Consider the following 19,633-nt stretch of genomic DNA (forward strand, 5'->3'; position numbering starts at 1 on the left):
GTTAAAGGAAAACCAAGAGAGTGTGCTGTCTTGGAAACCAAGTGAAGAAAGTCCATTAAAGAATGATCTATTAAGATGAGAAGCAATAATTTATCATGTGATTTAATAACATAGAGATCACTGATGGCTTTAAAAAGTGTTTCAGTAGAATGGTAGCAGCAAAATCCCAATTAGATAAGATTAGGAGGGGAATTGGAGATAGCATGTATAGACAATAGTTTCAATAAATTTTGCTACAAAGTGTTAAAGCAAACTAAATACAGTCTGAGAAGGACTCTGTACTTCTACATTTCAGTCCTTGTGGGTGAACAGTAACCTACCTTAATAGTCAGACAAAATTGAAAACCTAATTTAGTAGTGTGCACCTGTAACTATACTTGAATGTTGGCCAATCCCAGCAGCCATACTTCAACCACTGATAGACTGCTGAATGTTCAAACTGTGTTCATACAAGGCAAACACCCAGTTGTAACCAATCTCAGTTTCTGTACTTCACTTCCCGTTCCTTTACATCACTTTACTTTTTTTGCCTATAAATTTGTTTTGACCACAAGTCACCCCTGGAGCCTCTGTGAATCTGCTGTTATCCTGAAGGCTGCCAGATTCCAGAATTCTTCATTGCTCAATTAAACTCCTTTAAATTTAATTCAGCTGAAGTTTTTCTTTTATCAGACTGTGTCAGAAGCAGGATCTGAAGTGGAGCTTCTAGTATTCCCAGGAGCGCTAAGTGAACAAGGATGGTACATGCGGGATCCGCTTGTGTCCATTGATCTCTCAGAGCAGCTGAGGATCATAGGTAAGCTCCCTCTCGCATTTTGGATCTTCACACATTTTTGTTTTGAGCTCTCTGAATTTCCTTGAGCAAATTTGTGATCCAAACTGGGTTTGGAGTTGCAACAGAAAATGGACTGCGTCTAGGAATGAATTTGATCTAAGAATTAGCTGGCTTCGATCCCCTTAGAGGCCTCTAACAGCTGACTGAGTCAGAAAAGAACTGGTAATAAGCAGTAATGTTGCAGAATTTATAAAATTTGGCTTTTGAAAATTCACAGGGATTTTGGTGTACCCCTTTGTTTCATTTTTCCTGTGCACCTGGGTAGGAAAAATCACTGGCTAGGAGAACCTGAGAGTAAAGCCAGTATGTTAGGTAAAAATGGAATCCTGAATTTCTGGAAAACTGAGTTCCTTCTGGTTTATACATTAGGCCTGTGAGGCAGTAAAGTCTTACAGAAATGGCAAAATCTTACTAAAGATAACTTAGAGTGGAACATTTCAAATGAACAACAATGCATTGAAGTACATTTAAAAATGAGGGTCCTCAGTAAAGTCCCTTTTGGCTAAGAACGAGTTTGGCAGTATGGGATGTCAACTGTTATTCTCTTTAGAATAATCTGCCTTGCACTCTTTGTTGATGGCTGTGGGTGACAGGATTAGGCATGTAAACAATCATGGGACATGGGGAGGTTTTTCCTCCCCCTTATAAAAGGGGAAACTTGATAGCTGGTGGGACTGCTGGGGAAAAAAATAAAGAAAAATAGCATTTATTCTGTTTTCATAATTCTCATCTTTAACTATGGTTCCAGTCCCTTCCATTTTTTTTTCAATCTTGCATAAAAATAAAAAACATGTGAATGGTACTACAGAAAATTCTGAAATAAGAAATAAATCACACATTCTTTCACCACCCAAAACAATTTTCATGTTTATTTATTCCCTTCAAGTCCTTGTCCATGTGCATACATATTTTGGGAAGATATATACACGTTATATATTTTGCTTTTTTTACCCATCATTCATTATAATTGCTTTTCTATAGTCTTCACAGTGACAATTGTCTGTGTGCAACTCATATTTACTAACTGTCATTCACAAATTTATTATTTCTCTTCAGTGTACTTTAAACTTATGTTTCATATTTATATATGCAAAATTATTCCAGTTAAGGAATGAAATTCTGACATGTAATACAACATATGTGAACCTTGAAAACATTATGTGAAATAACCCACACCCAAAAGTATAAATATTATAGGATTCCATTTATATGAAGTACCTAGAATAGGCAAATTCCTAGAGTCATAAAGTAAAATAAAAGTTACCAGCGACTAGATACAGGGAACGAGTAATTGTGTTTTAATGGGTACAGTTTCTGTTTGAGATGACAAAAACATTCTGGAAATGGATGGTGGTGATGCTTGTAGAGCATTGTGAATGTACATTGTGAATGTGAATTGTATGGTTAAACAGTTTTGTGTTATGTGTACTTCACAACAATTTCTTTTTTTCTTGTTTTTTTTTTTTTTTTGGAGACTGAGTCTTGCTCTGTCTTCCAGGCTGGAGTGCAGTGGCGCGATCTCGGCTCACTGCAAGCTCCGCCTCCCGGGCTCATGCCATTCTCCTGCCTCAGCCTCCCAAGTAACTGGGACTGCAGGTGCCCGCCACCTTGCCCAGCTAATTTTTTGTATTTTTAGTAGAGACGGGGTTTCACCATGTTAGCCAGGATAGTCTTGATCTCCTGACCTCGTGATCCGCCCACCTCGGCCTCCCGAAGTGCTGGGATTACAGGCGTGAGCCACCGTGCCCGGCCAACAATTTCTTAAAGAGTATGGGGGAGGGGTCTACCCAGGATTTTAGCAGCTTCCTAATTTAAAAAAGAAATGTTGATGTTAAGAATATGGGTAGAGAACACTTTTATTTGGGTAGATGTTAGAAGCTGAGGCCAGGATGGGGTCATAAGAGCAATATTAAGTATGAGGAGGAGGAGGCCCTGAACTAAGGTCATTGCAAGGGGATGGAGTAGGGAATGGATAGGAGAGGTATTTTGGACGAAGATGTGGCAGCTGATTAGTGTGGGGGTTGTTCTCATGTATCAGCCAAGGCTACAATATTCTCAAGGCAGATGGAACACAAGTTTTTTGTGGGGTGTGATACAGCATGGTAGATCTTGAATTAAAACTTCCAAAATTTTTACCAAAACTTTAAAGGAGAAGACAATAGTAAAACACAAGTGTATGGGTAATTTTAGTTAAATCAGGTGAGAAACAGCAAAGAAAGCTCTGTTGGAGGTGGGAAAAAAAAAGACCAGTTTTTTTGTTTGTTTGTTTCTTTGTTTTACAACTACAAAAACAGCAGAGTCAAACAGGGGATAGGCTCATGTCAGAGATCCAGTTCTATTTACTAAAATTTCCTTGAGTATTCAAACATTGTGAAATTCTGAGCTCTTGCAAAAGGATGCCTTTGTTTAAATATTGCTTCACCTAGCTACAGAACGTAGTTTAACTTTGAGGCCTTTGACCTCAGACAAGACAAAATATGTCACCTTGCCTATTACTTAAGACATATTAGTTAACTATTTAACCTTCAAAGATAAAAAATTTCAAACATCTGTATTAACTAATTTGCTAATGATTGTTTCAAATATCTGATCCGTGGGTTACTTCTCTTACATTAACTAAGTTTGTTGTAAGTTCTTCACATTTTTGATTATTTTTACATTGTTGGATTTAATTGTTAAATCTATATACGACATGTTGATTATTATGAAGTCAATTAAAAAAACTAACATATGTTAAATATTGTTCTCACTTCATGCCAGGCATGCATTTTATATGTATTACATTGTGTAATCTCATTCCTCTGGAAAACATGTATTCTAATTTCCAGTTCCAAAGTGGTCAGAAAACACTTTGAGGTTCTGATTGATTAAACAACTTAACAAAGAAGTAGGAGACAGAACTGAAATTTGGAACCAGCCTAAGCCTTGAAACTATCAGTTGTGATGATAACCTTCTCCAAGTTATTGTTAATAATTGGCACATTTCTAAGAATTCTGAATGTTATTTCAATGGAAGTTTACAGATATGTGTCAAAATTATTAATTTTTTTAAAATTTTTGTAATGAAACTGGGACAAGTTCCAAAATGGCCATAGGTCTGAAATATTTGGCCCTAAGAAACTAAAGAAAATCTGTGCCAACTCCCGTTCTAAGCTTTCCAGTCAAAACTGTTTTTAGAAGGCTGATTTTTTTTTTATTATTATACTTTAAGTTCTAGGGAACATGTGCACAACGTGCAGGTTTGTTACATATGTATACATGTGCCATGTTGGTGTGCTGCACCCATTAACTCATCATCTACAATAGTTATTTCTCTTAATGCCATCCCTCCGCCCTCCCTCCACCCCACGACAGGCCCCAGTGTGTGATGTTCCCCACCTTGTGCCCAAGTGTTCAATTCCCACCTATGAGTGAGAACATGTGGTGTTTGGTTTTCTGTCCTTGTGATAGTTTGCTCAGAATGATGGTTTCCAGCTTCATCAATGTCCCTACAAAGGACATGAACTCATCCTTTTTAATGGCTGCATAGTATTCCATGGTGTATATGTGCCACATTTGCTTAATCCAGTCCATGGACATTTGGGTTGGTTCCAAGTCTTTGCTATTGTGAATAGTGCCTCAATAAACATATGTGTGCATGTGTCCTTATAGTAGCATGATTTATAATCCTTTGGGTATATACCCAGTAATGGGATCGCTGAGTCAAATGGTATTTCTAGTTCTAGATCCCTGAGGAATCACTGCACTGTCTTCCACAATGGCTGAGCTAGTTTACACTCCCACCAACAGTGTAAAAGTGTTCCTATTTCTCCATATCCTGTCCAGCACCTGTTGTTTCCTGACTTTTTAATGATCACCATTCTAACTGGTGTGAGATGGTATCTCATTGTGGTTTTGATTAGCATTTCTCTGATGACCAGTGATGATGTGCATTTTTTCATGTGTCTGTTGGCTGCATAAATGTCTTCTTTTGAGAAGTGTCTGTTCATATCCTTTGCCCACTTTTTGATGGGGTTGTTTGATTTTTTTCTTATAAATTTGCCTGAGTTCTTTGTAGATTCTGGATATTAGCCCTCTGTCAGATGGGTAGATTGCAAAAATTTTCCCCCATTCTGTTGGTTGTCTGTTCGCTCTGATGGTAGTTTCTTTTGCCATGCAGGAGCTCTTTAGTTTAATAAGATCCCATTTGTCTATTCTGGCTTTTGTTGCCATTGCTTTTGGGGTTTTAGTCATGAAGTCCTTGCCCATGCCGATGTCCTGAATGGTATTGCCTAAGTTTTCTTCTATGGTTTTTATGGGTTTAGGTCCAACATTTAAGTATTTGATCCATCTTGAATTAATTTTTGTATAAAGTGTAAGGAAGGGATCCAGTTTCAGCTTTCTACATATGGCTAGCCAGTTTTCCCAATACCATTTATTAAATAGGGATTCCTTTCCCCATTGATTGTTTTTGTCAGGTTTATCAAAGATCAGATGGTTGTAGATGTGTGGTGTTATTTCTGAAGGCTCTGTTCTGTTCCATTGGTCTATATCTCTGTTTTGGTGCCATGCTGTTTTGGTTACTGTAGCCTTGTAGTATAGTTTGAAGTCAGGTAGTGTGATGCCTCCAGCTTTGTTCTTTTTGCTTAGGGTTGTCTTGGCAATGTGGGTTCTTTTCTGATTGCATATGAACTTTCAAGTATTTTTTTCCAATTCTGTGAAGAAAGTCATTGATAGCTTTATGGGGATGGCATTGAATCTATAAATTACCTTGGGCAACATGGACATTTTCACAATATTGATTCTTTCTATCCATGAGCATGGAATGTTCTTCCATTAGTTTGTGTCCTCTTTTATTTTGTTGAGCAGTGGTTTGTAGTTCTCCTTCAAAAAAATCAATGAATCCAGGAGCTGGTTTTTTGAAAAGATCAACAAAATTGATAGACCAATAGCAAGACTAATTAAGAAGAAAAGAGAGAAGAATCAAATAGATGCAATAAACAATGATAAAGGGGATATCACCACCAATCCCACAGAAATACAAACTACCGTCAGAGAATACTATAAAAACCTCTACACAAATAACTTGAAAATCTAGAAGAAATGGATAAATTCCTGGACACATACACCCTCCCAAGACTAAACCAAAAAGAAGTTGAATCCCTGAATAGACCAATAACAGGCTCTGAAATTGAGACAAGTATCAATAGCCTACCAACCAAAAAAAGTCCAGGATCAGATGGATTCACAGCTGAATTCTATCAGAGGTACAAGGAGGAGCTGGTACCATTCCTTCTGAAACTATTCCAATCAATAAAAAAAGAGGGAATCTTCTCTAACTCATTTTATGAGGACCTCATCATCCTGATACCAAAGCCTGGCACAGACACAACAAAGAAAGAGAATTTTAGACCAATATACCAGATGAACATTGATGCAAAAATCCTCAATAAAATACCAGCAAACCGAATCCAGCAGCACATCAAAAAGCGTATCCACCACGATCAAGTGGGCTTCATCCCTGGGATGCAAGGCTGATTCAACATGCACAAATCAATAAACGTAATCCATCATATAAACACAACCAAAGACAAAAGCCACATGATTATCTCAATTGATGCAGAAAAAGCTTTCGACAAAATTCAACAGTCCTTCATGCTAAAAACTCTCAATAAACTAGGTATTGATGGGACGTATCTCAAAATAATAAGAGCTATTTATGACAAACCCACGGCCACTATCATACTGAATAGGCAAAAACTGGAAGCATTCCCTTTGAAAACTGGCACAAGACAGGGATGCCCTCTTTCACCACTCCTATTCAACATAGTATTGGAAGTTCTGACCAGGACAGTCAGGCAGGAGAAAGAAATAAAGAGTATTCAATTAGGAAAAGAGGAAGTCAAATTGTCCCTGTTTGCAGATGATATGATTGTACATTTAGAAAACCCCATTGTCTCAGCGAAAAATTTTAAGCTGTTAAGGAACTTCAGCAAAGTCTCAGGATACAAAATCAATGTGCAAAAATCACAAGCATTCTTATACACCAATAACAGACAAACAGAGAGCCAAATAATGAGTGAACTCCCATTCACAATTGCTTCAAAGAGAATAAAATACCTAGGAATCCAACTTACAAGGGATGCGAGGGCTGATATTTTCTATTCCAGATGAAAGAATACTTCTCAGGCATCTGATGACCAAAATACAGGGAAAAAGTTATGATGATGGTGGTGGAGTGTTCTGCTACAGGCATTTGGGAACCTCACAGAACTCTTAATATTCACTTTTAATTCATTCCACCAGGGAGAAAGGGCATGGGGTTTGGAGCCATTCATATATGGTTTCAAAATCTGACTGACATTTATCTCTGTAAGAACTTGAGAAATTTACTTAATCTCTCTGAGATTTGGTATATTTAGAATGAGGGTGATACTGACAGTACCTACTTCATGAGTGTTACTTGAATGGAGATGTATAAAGTGTATTTTAAATTCATTTGTTCCCTTAACATTTTTCCTTCACTTATTAACTTTTTAGGTTCTTCTTGAAGGGCTCAAGGAATGAAGCATCCCTTAAAATGATCCTGCTGAATAATTCCCAGATGCTGCTGGCCCTGTATGAATCCCTGGCCATGAGCATTCCTGAGTCCCTGAAGGTGAGGGGGCAGTGGGAGAGTCAGATGGCTTTGTGCATGTTTCTTTACCTTTCTGTGCATTTACCTTTGATCTTTTCATCAATGAAATGGGAATAATATTAGCACCTACCTCTTAAAATTGTTGTGAACACTGAATAAATCCATACAATGTAAGTGCTGAGAGCATTGACAAGTGCCAAGCGAGTGCACAGTAGCTCTTTGGTATCACAAGGACACCTATCTGTGAGTTCTGCCTGCTTGCTGGTAACTTCACGTCCATCAGTATGGTCCTGGAGATGCTGCTCATCTCACCATTACTGACTTGGTCCCAGTACTGTCTTTTGACCTCCGTTTTTCTCTTCCTATTCACATCCAGATCCCCATCTCTAGGGATCTCAACCTCTCCTAGTCCTTTCCATCTCTCCCTCATGTATATGGCTGTGTGTATCACATCAATCATAGGAACCCCTTCAACATGGAGGTGCTGGTGGACTCCTGGCCCGAATATCAGATAGTTATTATCCAACCACCAAAACAGGTAGGCACACAAACAGGGACTAGTGGAGCCAGGCAGGCCCAAAGGGCCTGAGGAACTAACCAGTTCAGACACCAGGGCTGCTTTTATAGGGTGAAAGGAAACGTGAGTATTTTAAAACACTCCTTCAGTACTTGGCACCTTGCATGAGTGCCACGTGTTCCCACCCTTCGTGTAAAGCATAGGACTCTTCTGGGAAAAGGGGTGGAGGGGGAAGGGGAGGAAAAGGACAAGGCTGACACTCATAGATTAAGGGCCCTTTGAGGTGGCAGGGGTCACCTGCAGGGGCTGAAAGGAGGCCAATTTACAGGAAAAGTTGGGTGTCTGAGATATCAGAACAGTGGCTTAGAAACAAAAACCAAGGCAGAAGTCTACCAGTAAAATTACCTCTCAGGGCCAAGCATGGTGTCTTCTACCTGTAATCCCAGCACTTTGGGAGGCCAAGGCAGGAGGATCACTTGAGTCCAGGAGTTTGAGACCAGCCTGTGCAACATAGTGAGACCTCATCTCTACAGAAAATAAACAAAATTAGCAGGGCATGGTGGTACATGTTTATACTCCTAGCTACTCAGGAGGCTGAGGTGGGAGGATGGCTTGAGCCCCAGGAGGTCGAGGTTGTATTGAGCCAAGATCACACCACTGTACTGAAGCCTAGGCAACAGAGTGGGATCCTGTCTTAAAAAAAAAAATGTTATTTCTCAGGAATCAGGGAAGGGACTCAAGGACTCATAATTACTGTGTGTCAACTATATGGAAGCACGTCTTTTGTTAGTGGATGTCATCAACAGAACAATCTTATTAAGTGACCATTAATATTTCCAATTTAGACATGAGGAAATGACACTGAGAAATATTAAATCACATAGCTGCTGGATACCAGATGTTAAAGCATTGTCCAATCTGAATTCAAGTTCATTGGACTCTGCCAGTTTTATTAGCTATATAACCATAGGCCCTTCTCTGAGTTTCATCATCTGTTAAAATGGGAAAAATAAGAGGATCTTCTTCAGAGGATTACACAAGGTTTAAATGAGATACTGTATGTTAAACACTTAGTACATAGCACATAATTTTAAATAGTATCTACCAGAATTGGCCATTGTTGGCTGAGGACATACAAGGAATACACGATTAAGCTGAAATAGTAATACAAACCTAGGTCTATTTTTTTGTCCTAAAGACTCCCCCTTTTTTGTGTGTGTTTTATGCATATCTGGTTAGTGAACTGAAGCCTCATGGCCAGCCCAGCTTCATGTGGGTATAGACACTGAGCCTCCAAATAATAATAAGCCACCCCAGGTCAAGACTAGTTTGCACATTGGGTCAGGATTGGGATGCAGAAAGCGACAAAATGACCCTAGCTTGAGGAACATAGGGGTAAAGGGGATGGGAACCAGGCTGAGCCTAACACCTTCCCTGGGGATGTTCGTTTGATCTCCTGGCTTCCTGATAATTTGGGATCAAAGGTTAATGCTTAGTTTATTTAATCCATGGTCCAATTTCTTAAAAGTGTGATATTCTAAATAATTGTAGGAGGTCAAGAAGTTCTTTTTATTTCAGTAACTTTGTAGTTATTATGTGTATTTTAGCAATGTAACTATAGCATCAAACCGTAACTTCATATATGCATTGCTTTGAACAAGGCTAGTTTTTATAAAGTTAGTCAATAAACAAAAATATGAAAATATAAAAGTTGAATGCCACACATATATGACCAAAGAAATGGAAATAATGAAATATGCTGCAATTTACTTGGAAATACATTCATCTAGTCTGATTCCATAGTATACCACGTTTCTTTCAGTATTGAAAGTCAATTTGATTTTGAGTAAAACTTTTCAGGGTGGGATGCAGGAGAATTTATCTAGAAAAAAAGTAACTTTTTCTTAATTGGTTTTTAATCTCAAAGATAATATATGCTGATTATACAAGTGGAAAAATCCAACATGATTTTAAGAAGTTAATAACTTCTCTCCTCCCCCTCCTCTCCTCTCCTCCTTTTCTACCCCTTGGGGTAATCAGTGTCCTTGCCCATATTAACACACAAAGGGATAATCACTGATGATCTCTTCTGTCATCACTTTTTAATTTGCCTTTCACGTATGGACATCCCTTCGGGTGAATCAATGCAGCATTAACATATTCATTTTAATAACTGTGGCATTCCATAGAGTCAATGCAATGCTATTTAGGCAGTCATTCTCTTGCTGTTGGGTTCAAATTGTTCATACTTCTTTGCCACTACAAACAATGCTTCAATAAACATCCTTGTATACATGTCTTTACATCCTGGAAACTTTTCTCAATACAATTGATTTCCAAAAGGGATATCTCCAAGTTAGAGTTTACCTTATCCTAAGTAGGCACTGCCACAAAGGAGTCCACAGTTTTATTTCCATTAGCAATGTGTGGAAGAATTGTTTCCTCACGTTCTCACCAGCACTGAATGTTGTCCCTTTTCAATTTATGCCAAACTGGTGGGTGAAAGATGGCATCTTATTGTAGATTTAATTTGCATTTCCCTATTAATATTCAACATATTATATTTTCATATGTTTATCAGTCATTGGGGGTTTACTTCTGAACTGTTTATATTGTTTGGCCATTTTTACACTGGGGTTTTGTGTCATTCTTAAAATTCTGTAAGTGTTTTGGATACTAGGGATAGTAACACAAGGTGTATGCTACAAATTTGTTGCCCAATTTAGAATTATTTTCTACTTGATTGATGGAGATTTTGACATGAAGAAATTTTTAATTTTCATGTAATCAAATGTATTATCTTTTTCACTATGTCCTCTGAGTTTTTGGTTTTTTTTATTAATAATTAGGAAGATTTTTCCTACTCCAAGATCATACAAGTGTTTTCTTATTTAATCTTACAGTGAATTAATTTTTACTTTTGACATATCAATATTCATTCTACTTGGAATATATTTTTGAATAGCATGAATTAACATTCTTTTATATTTTTCTTCCTTATGGCTGGCTAATTACATTACTACTATTTATTAAGTGATTCCACTACTGAAACATAAATCTCTATTTTGTCATATAACATGTTTATATATTTTTGTATCTATTTCTGTATTTGTTTCTAGTCTTTTCTCATGCTATTTCATTGTTTTTGTGATAAATTTTAATATCTAATAAAGCAAATCACCCTTCACCAAGGGGAGGGTTCACCATTGTACATTATGCAATGTACGTACATTATGCAATGTATGCAATTGCGTACATTGTACATTATGCAAGGTATGCAATTGCATAATGTACAACCTAACAAAGTTTTTCTTATTTTCCTTTTTCTTATAAATTTAAGAACTATGTGAACATCAACTAATTTTTCCAGTTCCCCACCAACTACCCCAACTAATTATTGCGATTGTGATTGTTGTTGGAGGAGCTTTTTTAGACAATTGTGGAAGGATTAATTTTTTTGTGATACTAAATCTTTTCATCTACAAATATGCTCTTTTTTTTCACTTTTTTCAGTTTTTGTTCTATGCCATCTGGCAAAATTTTATTGTTTTCCTGTGGTAAACTATGTGATTTTCCATTAAGTTTACCCTTAAGTATTTTATACTATTTGTGAAGAATATTAAATTATTTTTCCATTTCTATTTCTGAGCATTATTATTTTGTTATTGCTTTTAATTTGTATTCTTGATTTCCAAATATGTCACACTGTTCTTTAAAACCTGTTTTTGTGTGTGTGTGTGTGGGGGGGTGTTATTTGTTTTTGTGTTTTTTCAAAGTCTCTTGGATTTTCTAAATGCGTAATACTGTACTCTACAAACAAAGTAATTTGCTGCTTCTTTGCCAGTATTTATATGGGTTTTTAGTTTCTTGCCTTATTGCATAATGTACAACCTAAGAAAACAATATCAACTAACAAAAATAATAGTTCTATTCTTGTCTCATTCCTGATTTTAATGAAATAGCTATAACAACTTACATCTGAACTACATTTGATTCTATCTTTACAGGTTTAGAGCATTTTCCTCTTGTTCCTACATTCATAGAACTTATATTTAGAATGGAGGGTAAATTTTATCTTATTTCATTTTTGTCTCTTTTTTTTGGCAATTTATATAGTCATGAAATTTTTCCTCCTTTAATTTATTACACTAAAAGATCTTCTGATCAAAGCCATTCTGGCCTTTCTAAAACAAACTGTTCATGTTCACATCCTTCTGATATACTACCGAATATTTTATTCAGAATTTTTGTATCTGTATTCATAAGGGAATATGGGCAATAATTCTCTTTTTGTTATTTCCTTGCCAGATTTGGCATTAGGAGCTTTTCATCTGTTACCAAAGTCTAGTATTAAAATTATGTGTTTGTTTTTGGCTTATGTAGAATTTAAATATAAAATAATCTGATTTTGGCTACTTTTTATTTTTTAATTTCAACTTTCCTTTTAGATACAGGGGTTACATGTGCAGATTTGTTACATGGGAATATTACATGATGATAAGTCTTGGAGTATGGACAGATCTTATCACCCTGGTAGTGAGCACATACCCAATAGTTAGTTTTCTAACCCAGCCCCTTTCCCTCCACCCTCTAGTAGTCCACAGTGTCTATTGTTCCCACATTTATGTCCATGTATGGTCAAAGCTTAGTTCCCAGTTACGAGTGAGAACATGTGATATTTAGTTTTCTGTTACAGCATTAATTTGCTTAGGATTATTGCACTGTGGAAAGTAGTCTGGAAATTTCTTAGAGAACTTAAAACAGAGTTACCATTTGACCCAGCAATGCCATTACTAGGTAACTAGCCAAAAGAAAATGAATCATTCTACCAAAATGACACACCCTGTTGTATGTTCATTGCTGCACTGTTCACAATAGGAAATAAATGAAATCAACCCAGGTGCCCATCAATGGTAGATTGGATTAAAAAAATACTTGGTACATATATTCCTATGGAATACCACGCAGCAATAGAAAAGAATAAAATATTGTTCTTTGTAGCAATATGGATGGAGCAGGAGGCCATAATACTTGTTCACTTTTTAAATGGTAGATGTTTAATTTAATTTCCAATGTTTTCTATTAGTTTGTTGAGGTTTTCTGTTTTTTTGAAAGTCAATTTTGATAGTTTATTCTTGAGGGATAACATCCATTTCTTTTATCAGTAAATATGTTGTCTTGGAGTAGTATATAATCTTCTATTATAATTCTTTTTTCTTTTCTCTGTTTCTGTTCTCATCTCTCATACTCTGTGCTTATTTTTTTATTTTTGCTTTTTCCTTTTTCTCTTGTATTTCCTTAAAATGACTTACCAGAAGTATGTCCCTCTCTCTCTTCTTCTCTCTCTCTTTTGCCATTTAAAAATGAACTTTTGGCTTTATATATCCTTTGCACTATGTCTTGTTCTCCATTTCATTATTTATAGCTTTCATTTTTATAAATAGCTCCATTTGTTTTTTACTAGTTTACTTTGATATTCTTTTTATAATTCTTTGAATATTTACTTGGCCATTTTCAGTCACTCTTTTAAAATTGAGTCTTTTAAAACATCTACTCTTTTAAATTCACTGAGATTTTGGTTTTGGCCATATTCAGGAACTTGCATTTATAAAAGCACCCTCAAATTCTTGAAGGTTTCTTTAAAATTAGTTACACTATTTTTTCTTTTACTCTTTAACAACACAATTTCCAACATAATATTAATACATTCACTGCTAAACCTCTCACACTTATTGTTTATATTTCCCCTGAGAAACACATACTGATCTTGCCATGAAGTTTGTGGCTTACCAGAATGGGATCACAAGTCTCTTTCTTTCAAACCCATGAGTCTAACACTACATAAATTACCCAGAATGCTACCAAAAATTTAGTTACTTCATTCTATTTTGTGGGCTTCTGGCTGTAAAGACATTGTCACTATTTGAGTAGGCTGATATCCTGTAGCCTTGGGAAAAGGCAATGTCTCATTAATGTTTGTATTCACTAAAGTATCTTGCCCAAGCCCTGGATGGACATATCCCATCACCCTGGTAGTGAGCATAGTACCCAATAAGTAGTTTTCTAACACAGCCCCTTTCCCTCCACCCTCTAGGACACTACAGATTCTAGGTGTCTGGTGAAACAGTAGGCACTAAAAATTAGAGAAATCACAGTTAAATTTACTTTGAGCCAAGTTTAAAAATTTAATCCTAGCAACACAGACTCAGTACAACCCAGAATGTGTCCCACAGGAGGTTACGTGGGGCACAGTATATATAACAGGGGGATATGTGTGACCCAAGAGGTGAGAGAAGCAGGGAGAGAAGCAATTGTTGCAATCTTTTGATTCTGCTGGGTGCTCGGTGATGCTATATATAAAATAAGGTAAATGTGCAGCTGAGTGGGTAGAAAGAAAGGTGAGGCATCTTAAGGCCTGGTGGAGGGTGACTAATTTCATCCTGTCTTTGTTCTGTATCTAATAAGCAGGTTTATAACCAGTATCTGTCAGTGAAACATTTAACAAACTCCAGTTACACAGGCAAGTGGTCAGCAGTAGCTTATAGGCCTAGGTTTTATTATCCACGTGCCCAACTGCAGCCATCGTAGGCCACCATTAAAATTTTCTTTTGAATTTTCATTTTTCTGATAATTGCAATCAGTGGGAGGTGAAGAAAAAGTTCAAGGGAATGATCTGATCTTTCACCATCCTATACAGGATATGACTGACAACATGGATTCATACACAAATGTGTATCATATATTCTCCAAAGCTCCTCAGAAATCACAAGAAGTTTTGAAAAATTGTGAAATCATAAACTGGGAACAGATACTCCCTTGGAGGAGTCTGAAGAAATGGGCTAGCAGTAGTGCTTCTCAAATTGAGTCTTCAGCTAATACCATTAGCATCCATTCATTCATTCATTAGTTGAATTAGCATTCAACTAATACCATTAGCAATATCATTACATTGGGAATGCAAATTCACAGAAACTCTGGGGGATGGGAGAGGTAGAACAATCTGTGGTGTGACAAGGACTCCATCTGATTGTGGTGTAAACTCAAGTCTGAGAATTATTAAGCATTGATGATTAATCAGGTGGGAGCAGTGTAAGTCGAGAACATCACGTCTGACAATATTGCCTTCTTGCCTTTCTTCCCAGGTCTTCAAGAAAGTTTAGGTGAGGGGATAAGAGCAGCTGCATTTTCAAAGTCAGTGAAGGTAGAGCATGCAAGAGCATTCCTCTGTATTATGGAAGATATCCTGAAGCTCAATGCCTGCAATAAAAGCAAGCTTGGAAGTAGGGATGAGATAGGCCACCCAGATGATGAATTTGAGAGGTACAAAAACATGTGCTTATCATTTATAATTGCTATTCCTTGTACTTTTTTGTAATTCACATTAATCAGTTTTGGAATAAAGAGAGGATGAATTCCTTTCTTGTGATGAATAAAGGTTGTCAATGGTCAAAATACGCAACTTTGCAATGGTAGGTCTTCAAACAAGAGGAGTGCCTGGGATCTCTTCTTTTTATTTTCTATAGTGAAACTCCCAACTTTAAATATGCCAAGCTGGGTGTCTCTTATTCTGGGCTGGTAAATGACAACTGGAGGCGAGGGAAGAATGAGAGGAGCCTTCCTTACATCAAGCGCTGCATAGGAGCCATGCCAGCAGCCTGTATCCTGGGTCCACAGGGGGCCCTGGTCTCATGGATAACCATGGACCCTTCTTGTGAAGTAGGAATGGCCTACAGCATGAAAAAATACTGAAGGAGAGGCAACGTAACATAGGTGAACATGAGATTCACGAAATATCTGCGTCATAAGAATATTCCATTTTACCTCTCTGTGCTGGAGGTAAATAAAGGCACCCACACATTTCTGGTGAAGGTCGGTTCCTTTGTGGCCACCTGTGAGTGGCACCAATGGACCTGCTACCCACAGAATCTAGTTCCATTTTAGACAATGAAGGTGCTTTGCAATCTTGGGCAAGCCATCTCTTAATATTAAAGCAGACACCACTGAATAGCTTTCTTCACTTACAAATGTTGATTGAGCATTTATTATATGCCAGGAACTATTCTCACATGGAGACTTGATGTTAAAAAACACAGCCATGCTGTTGAGGAACTTACAATCCAGGCTGGAGTGGGAAGCGGGGGATATAGTCATTAAATATGCATAAGTGTTGTAGGGAAGGAAGGGGTTACCAGTAAACATGTAACTAGAAAGCCAGACTCAGTTCTTACCTCTGGGAATCAGAACTCTTTATGAAACTTGGATGATAGAATCTACTATCTGGAAGATAAATGAAGGACTTTAATAAAATTGTCAATAAAGTACACCTAATCTATATGGATACTTTATTTTAAATAAATACCCCTATTTATGGATTTATGAGGCAATGGCTCATAAATGGAATCAACCTCTTACTTTAGTGACTAGCTAGGTATTAAAGGTAAAGCCTAAGACAAACGGCTTTCCTAGGCTACCTTTCATCATTGTTATGCAGAAAAGAATCTCCAGAGAATCAAGTGGGCTGGCCTTGAGGCCTCTACTATGGAAATGACACTTGTTGTGCCTCCTTTCTCCTACTCTTTCTTACTTCCTTGTCATTAGTGAAGCACAGCACAGGGCAAGGTGTTGCCTGTGAGTATGGTTATAAGTTCAGCGTTTGGTGTTTGCAGCACTGCTATCTTAAGGGGTCAGGGGCATTCCTGGGAGAAGTGACCACTAAGGTGAGGACTGGAGAGTGAGTAGGAGTGAGCCAGATAAAAAAAGCAGAAAATCCAGATGATGGAAAGGACACGTGCCAAGCACTATCATAAGAACTTTCTAATTAAATACTTATATTACAATTCTGAATCCCGGATCTTAAAAAAGAATTACACTTCACGAACAAAATGTGGCCTCCTTTGGCTCTGCTCTGTCACCCTGCCATTGGAACTTGGATTACTGTGAACATTGCAGTTATAGCAAAAAAAAAAAAAAAAAAAAAAAAAAAGCATTTTCATTCTTTCTGATAGTCTAGATTTAAAAAAACAAAGGAAATCTTAATGGAATTACGGAATTGGCTTTGGAAGTAAAGTCTACGAGTATTAACCAACACCTATCCTCATCTCTCCATAAAAAGCAAGCCTCCACAAAATTGAATGTTTATATTTGATGTGATTTTAAAGTGTGCAGTTCCAGCAATTAAGGAATTGTGTAGGTCAGGGAGCTTTTAAAAAACTCCAATTCATCTTAGAAGGCTGTGGTAGACCTGTTACATCTTAGTATGAATTGATCAAATCAGATTTCTAAACTAAGACCTGGCTGATTTGTTACATTGACTGAAATGAAAGCATGGTCTGAGAAAGAGAAGAAATATGTCATTTGGAATTTCAAAGGGTGGAAAATTCTTACATAAAAAATAAACTCGGGAACTTGGGGTAATGTGAAAACAGCTATATTTTTCACTCAAGATGCAAAAGCTAATACAGATGACAAAAGAAGACAAAGCGAATAAAATTTGCCTATTTCAGTGGTGCCTCGGGCAGGTCCTGTATCCAGAAGAGGATGTTCATCCAGGGTGTGGGACTCGGGTCATCTTAGCACTGTCCAGCTGGCAGCTTCCCTCCTCTGTCCCTTCCCTGAATGCAAGCCAGCTTCCCTTATCTAGCCCTTCATGGCCCTGTTACGATAGTGATTCCCAAACCTTAACATGCACTTGAATTAGAAAAACAACAAGAAAGCGTGGGAAAGAGGAAGGAGGATTTCTTAAATAGAGCACAAGTAAGTCCAAAATTATCAGTAAACACAATACAAATGAATGGGGTAATTTTCTTATTAAAATATATGTTTTTCATATTGAGTTAAAAACAAAGTCCAAGAAGCATGCATTAATCTGGCCATCATAACAAAATTTCATAGACTGAGTGGCTTACACAACAGAAATTGATTTCTCACTTTTCTGGAACCTGGGAAGGGACATGACAAAGATCTGGGAAGGTAAGTTTCCTTCTCATTCCTCTTTTCTCAGCTTGTTGATGGCTGCTATCTCAGAGTGCTGGCATCTTGTCTCTAAGTCTAGAGGTTCCTGGTCCCCCTCATGATTGTCACCTATCAGGGGCCAGCACTGCTGATATAGAAGCTAAAAAGAAATTATTTAGGCAGTTAATGTGGGTAAGGGAGTTTTCGGTAAGATTTTTCTTTTAATAAAAAACCAGCCCCCATATAATTCATTTTCTAACTAAAATCAGCCTGAAAAATCAAGCCTCAAGCATAGATAAGCAAGCCAAAAGCTTGCATAGGTAAATGCCGGCACCTATACCAATAGAAAAGGGATACCTGGAAGCCAGGCATATTCAACATGGAGGTTTCCTCTTTTTTTTTTTTTTTTTTTTTTTGAAGGAGTCTGGCTCTGTCACCCAGGCTGGAATGCAGTAGCACGATCTCGGCTCACTGCAGACTCTGCCCAGGTTCAAGCAATTCTCTGCCTCAGCCTCCTGAGTAGCTGGGATTACAGGCGCCCACCACCACGCCTGGCTAATTTGTTTCATATTTTTTTAGTAGGACGGGGTTTCACCAACTTGGCCAGGCTTGTCTTGAACTTCTGACCTTATGATCCACCCTCCGCGGCCTCCGGAAGTGCGAGTATTACAGGCATGAGCTACCGCACCCGGCCTCCTCTTTTCTTTTCTTTGTCTTCACCTGTGCAGGCGACATGACACCTGCCAGGTAGAGACCCCATCTGCATAATAAAAGTTTGGGGTGGAATGGCCAGCCTCTTCATGCATCACCTAAATGGCACAGCTGGCACAACCAATCCTCTGAGCCCTATGTAAATCAGACACTGCCTCCTCAAGCTCATCTATAAAACCAACCGCAACTCGCCCCAAACCCGGAAACCTGCTCAGATACCCTTTCAATGCACGAGGAAACTATTCATTCTTTTGCCTATTAAACTTCCACTCTTAAACCCACTCCTTTTGCGTCCATATCTTCAATTTCCATAGTGTGAGACAACAAACTTCTGACATTTCCCCAGACAAATGATGCTGCTTCACTGCCATCTCTAGCCCAAGTGCCAAATGGCATCTTGTCACTTTAGCCTGATGAATGCCACGGCTGCCACCATGCTGCTTAGGACAAACAAGGACACAAAGATGGAGTGGGGACGGGTTTATTAGAGAGATCACAATAAAAGCATATCCTAGGCAACTTTCCACTTCTTAACTTCTGTCGTTTTCAAACTTAAACGTGTTTGTTTTGTTTTGTTTTTATTTTAACAGTTTCTATTTTGGCCCAAAGACTGCTCTTTGTTTTCCTGCTATGACATATTTACTGTTTCTTCTAAAGTCTTTTCCAACATTTCATATAGGAATTAAGAAGACAGATATGTGTTTGGTCCACACCTTGATCCCCTCTTCACCTAGAATTCTCTTTACTCTTTCTCCAAGGAAGATTCCACCTCCTGTTCTGCCAGTTCCCTCATATTTGCCTCATACAGTTGCCCTTGTAGGCAGATGAACCCGGGCCAGTTTTACTTTACTATGGACACTAACTCCTCTGAAATAACATCTGAGTCTTGGGATTTGCATATGAAACTTCCCTTGACACAGCAGACAGTCTTTCCTTTTACCTTCAGTAAAGGCATCCACTTGGGAGAATGGACAGCACTAAAATTCCACAGATTTCAAAACGA

At 37.7% G+C, this 19,633-nt stretch overlaps 2 protein-coding genes across 5 annotated transcripts in view; one reads left to right on the forward strand and one right to left on the reverse strand.

Annotated features, from left to right (window-relative positions):
* LOC101125629 (glycine N-acyltransferase-like protein 2) overlaps window positions 1-19,633 on the reverse strand; it is a 71,775-nt gene that overhangs the window by 43,480 nt on the left and 8,662 nt on the right. The window lies entirely within an intron of this gene.
* On the forward strand, window positions 431-15,909 carry LOC101126357 (glycine N-acyltransferase-like protein 1). Its single transcript, XM_031016327.3, is given in 8 exon segments — window positions 431-454; window positions 673-796; window positions 2,815-2,816; window positions 7,355-7,375; window positions 7,882-7,989; window positions 14,666-14,792; window positions 15,111-15,288; window positions 15,492-15,909. Coding segments are annotated over 8 exon segments (1,002 nt in total).

The sequence above is a fragment of the Gorilla gorilla genome, chromosome 9, assembly GCF_029281585.2.
Source record: "Gorilla gorilla gorilla isolate KB3781 chromosome 9, NHGRI_mGorGor1-v2.1_pri, whole genome shotgun sequence".
NCBI lineage: Eukaryota > Metazoa > Chordata > Mammalia > Primates > Hominidae > Gorilla > Gorilla gorilla.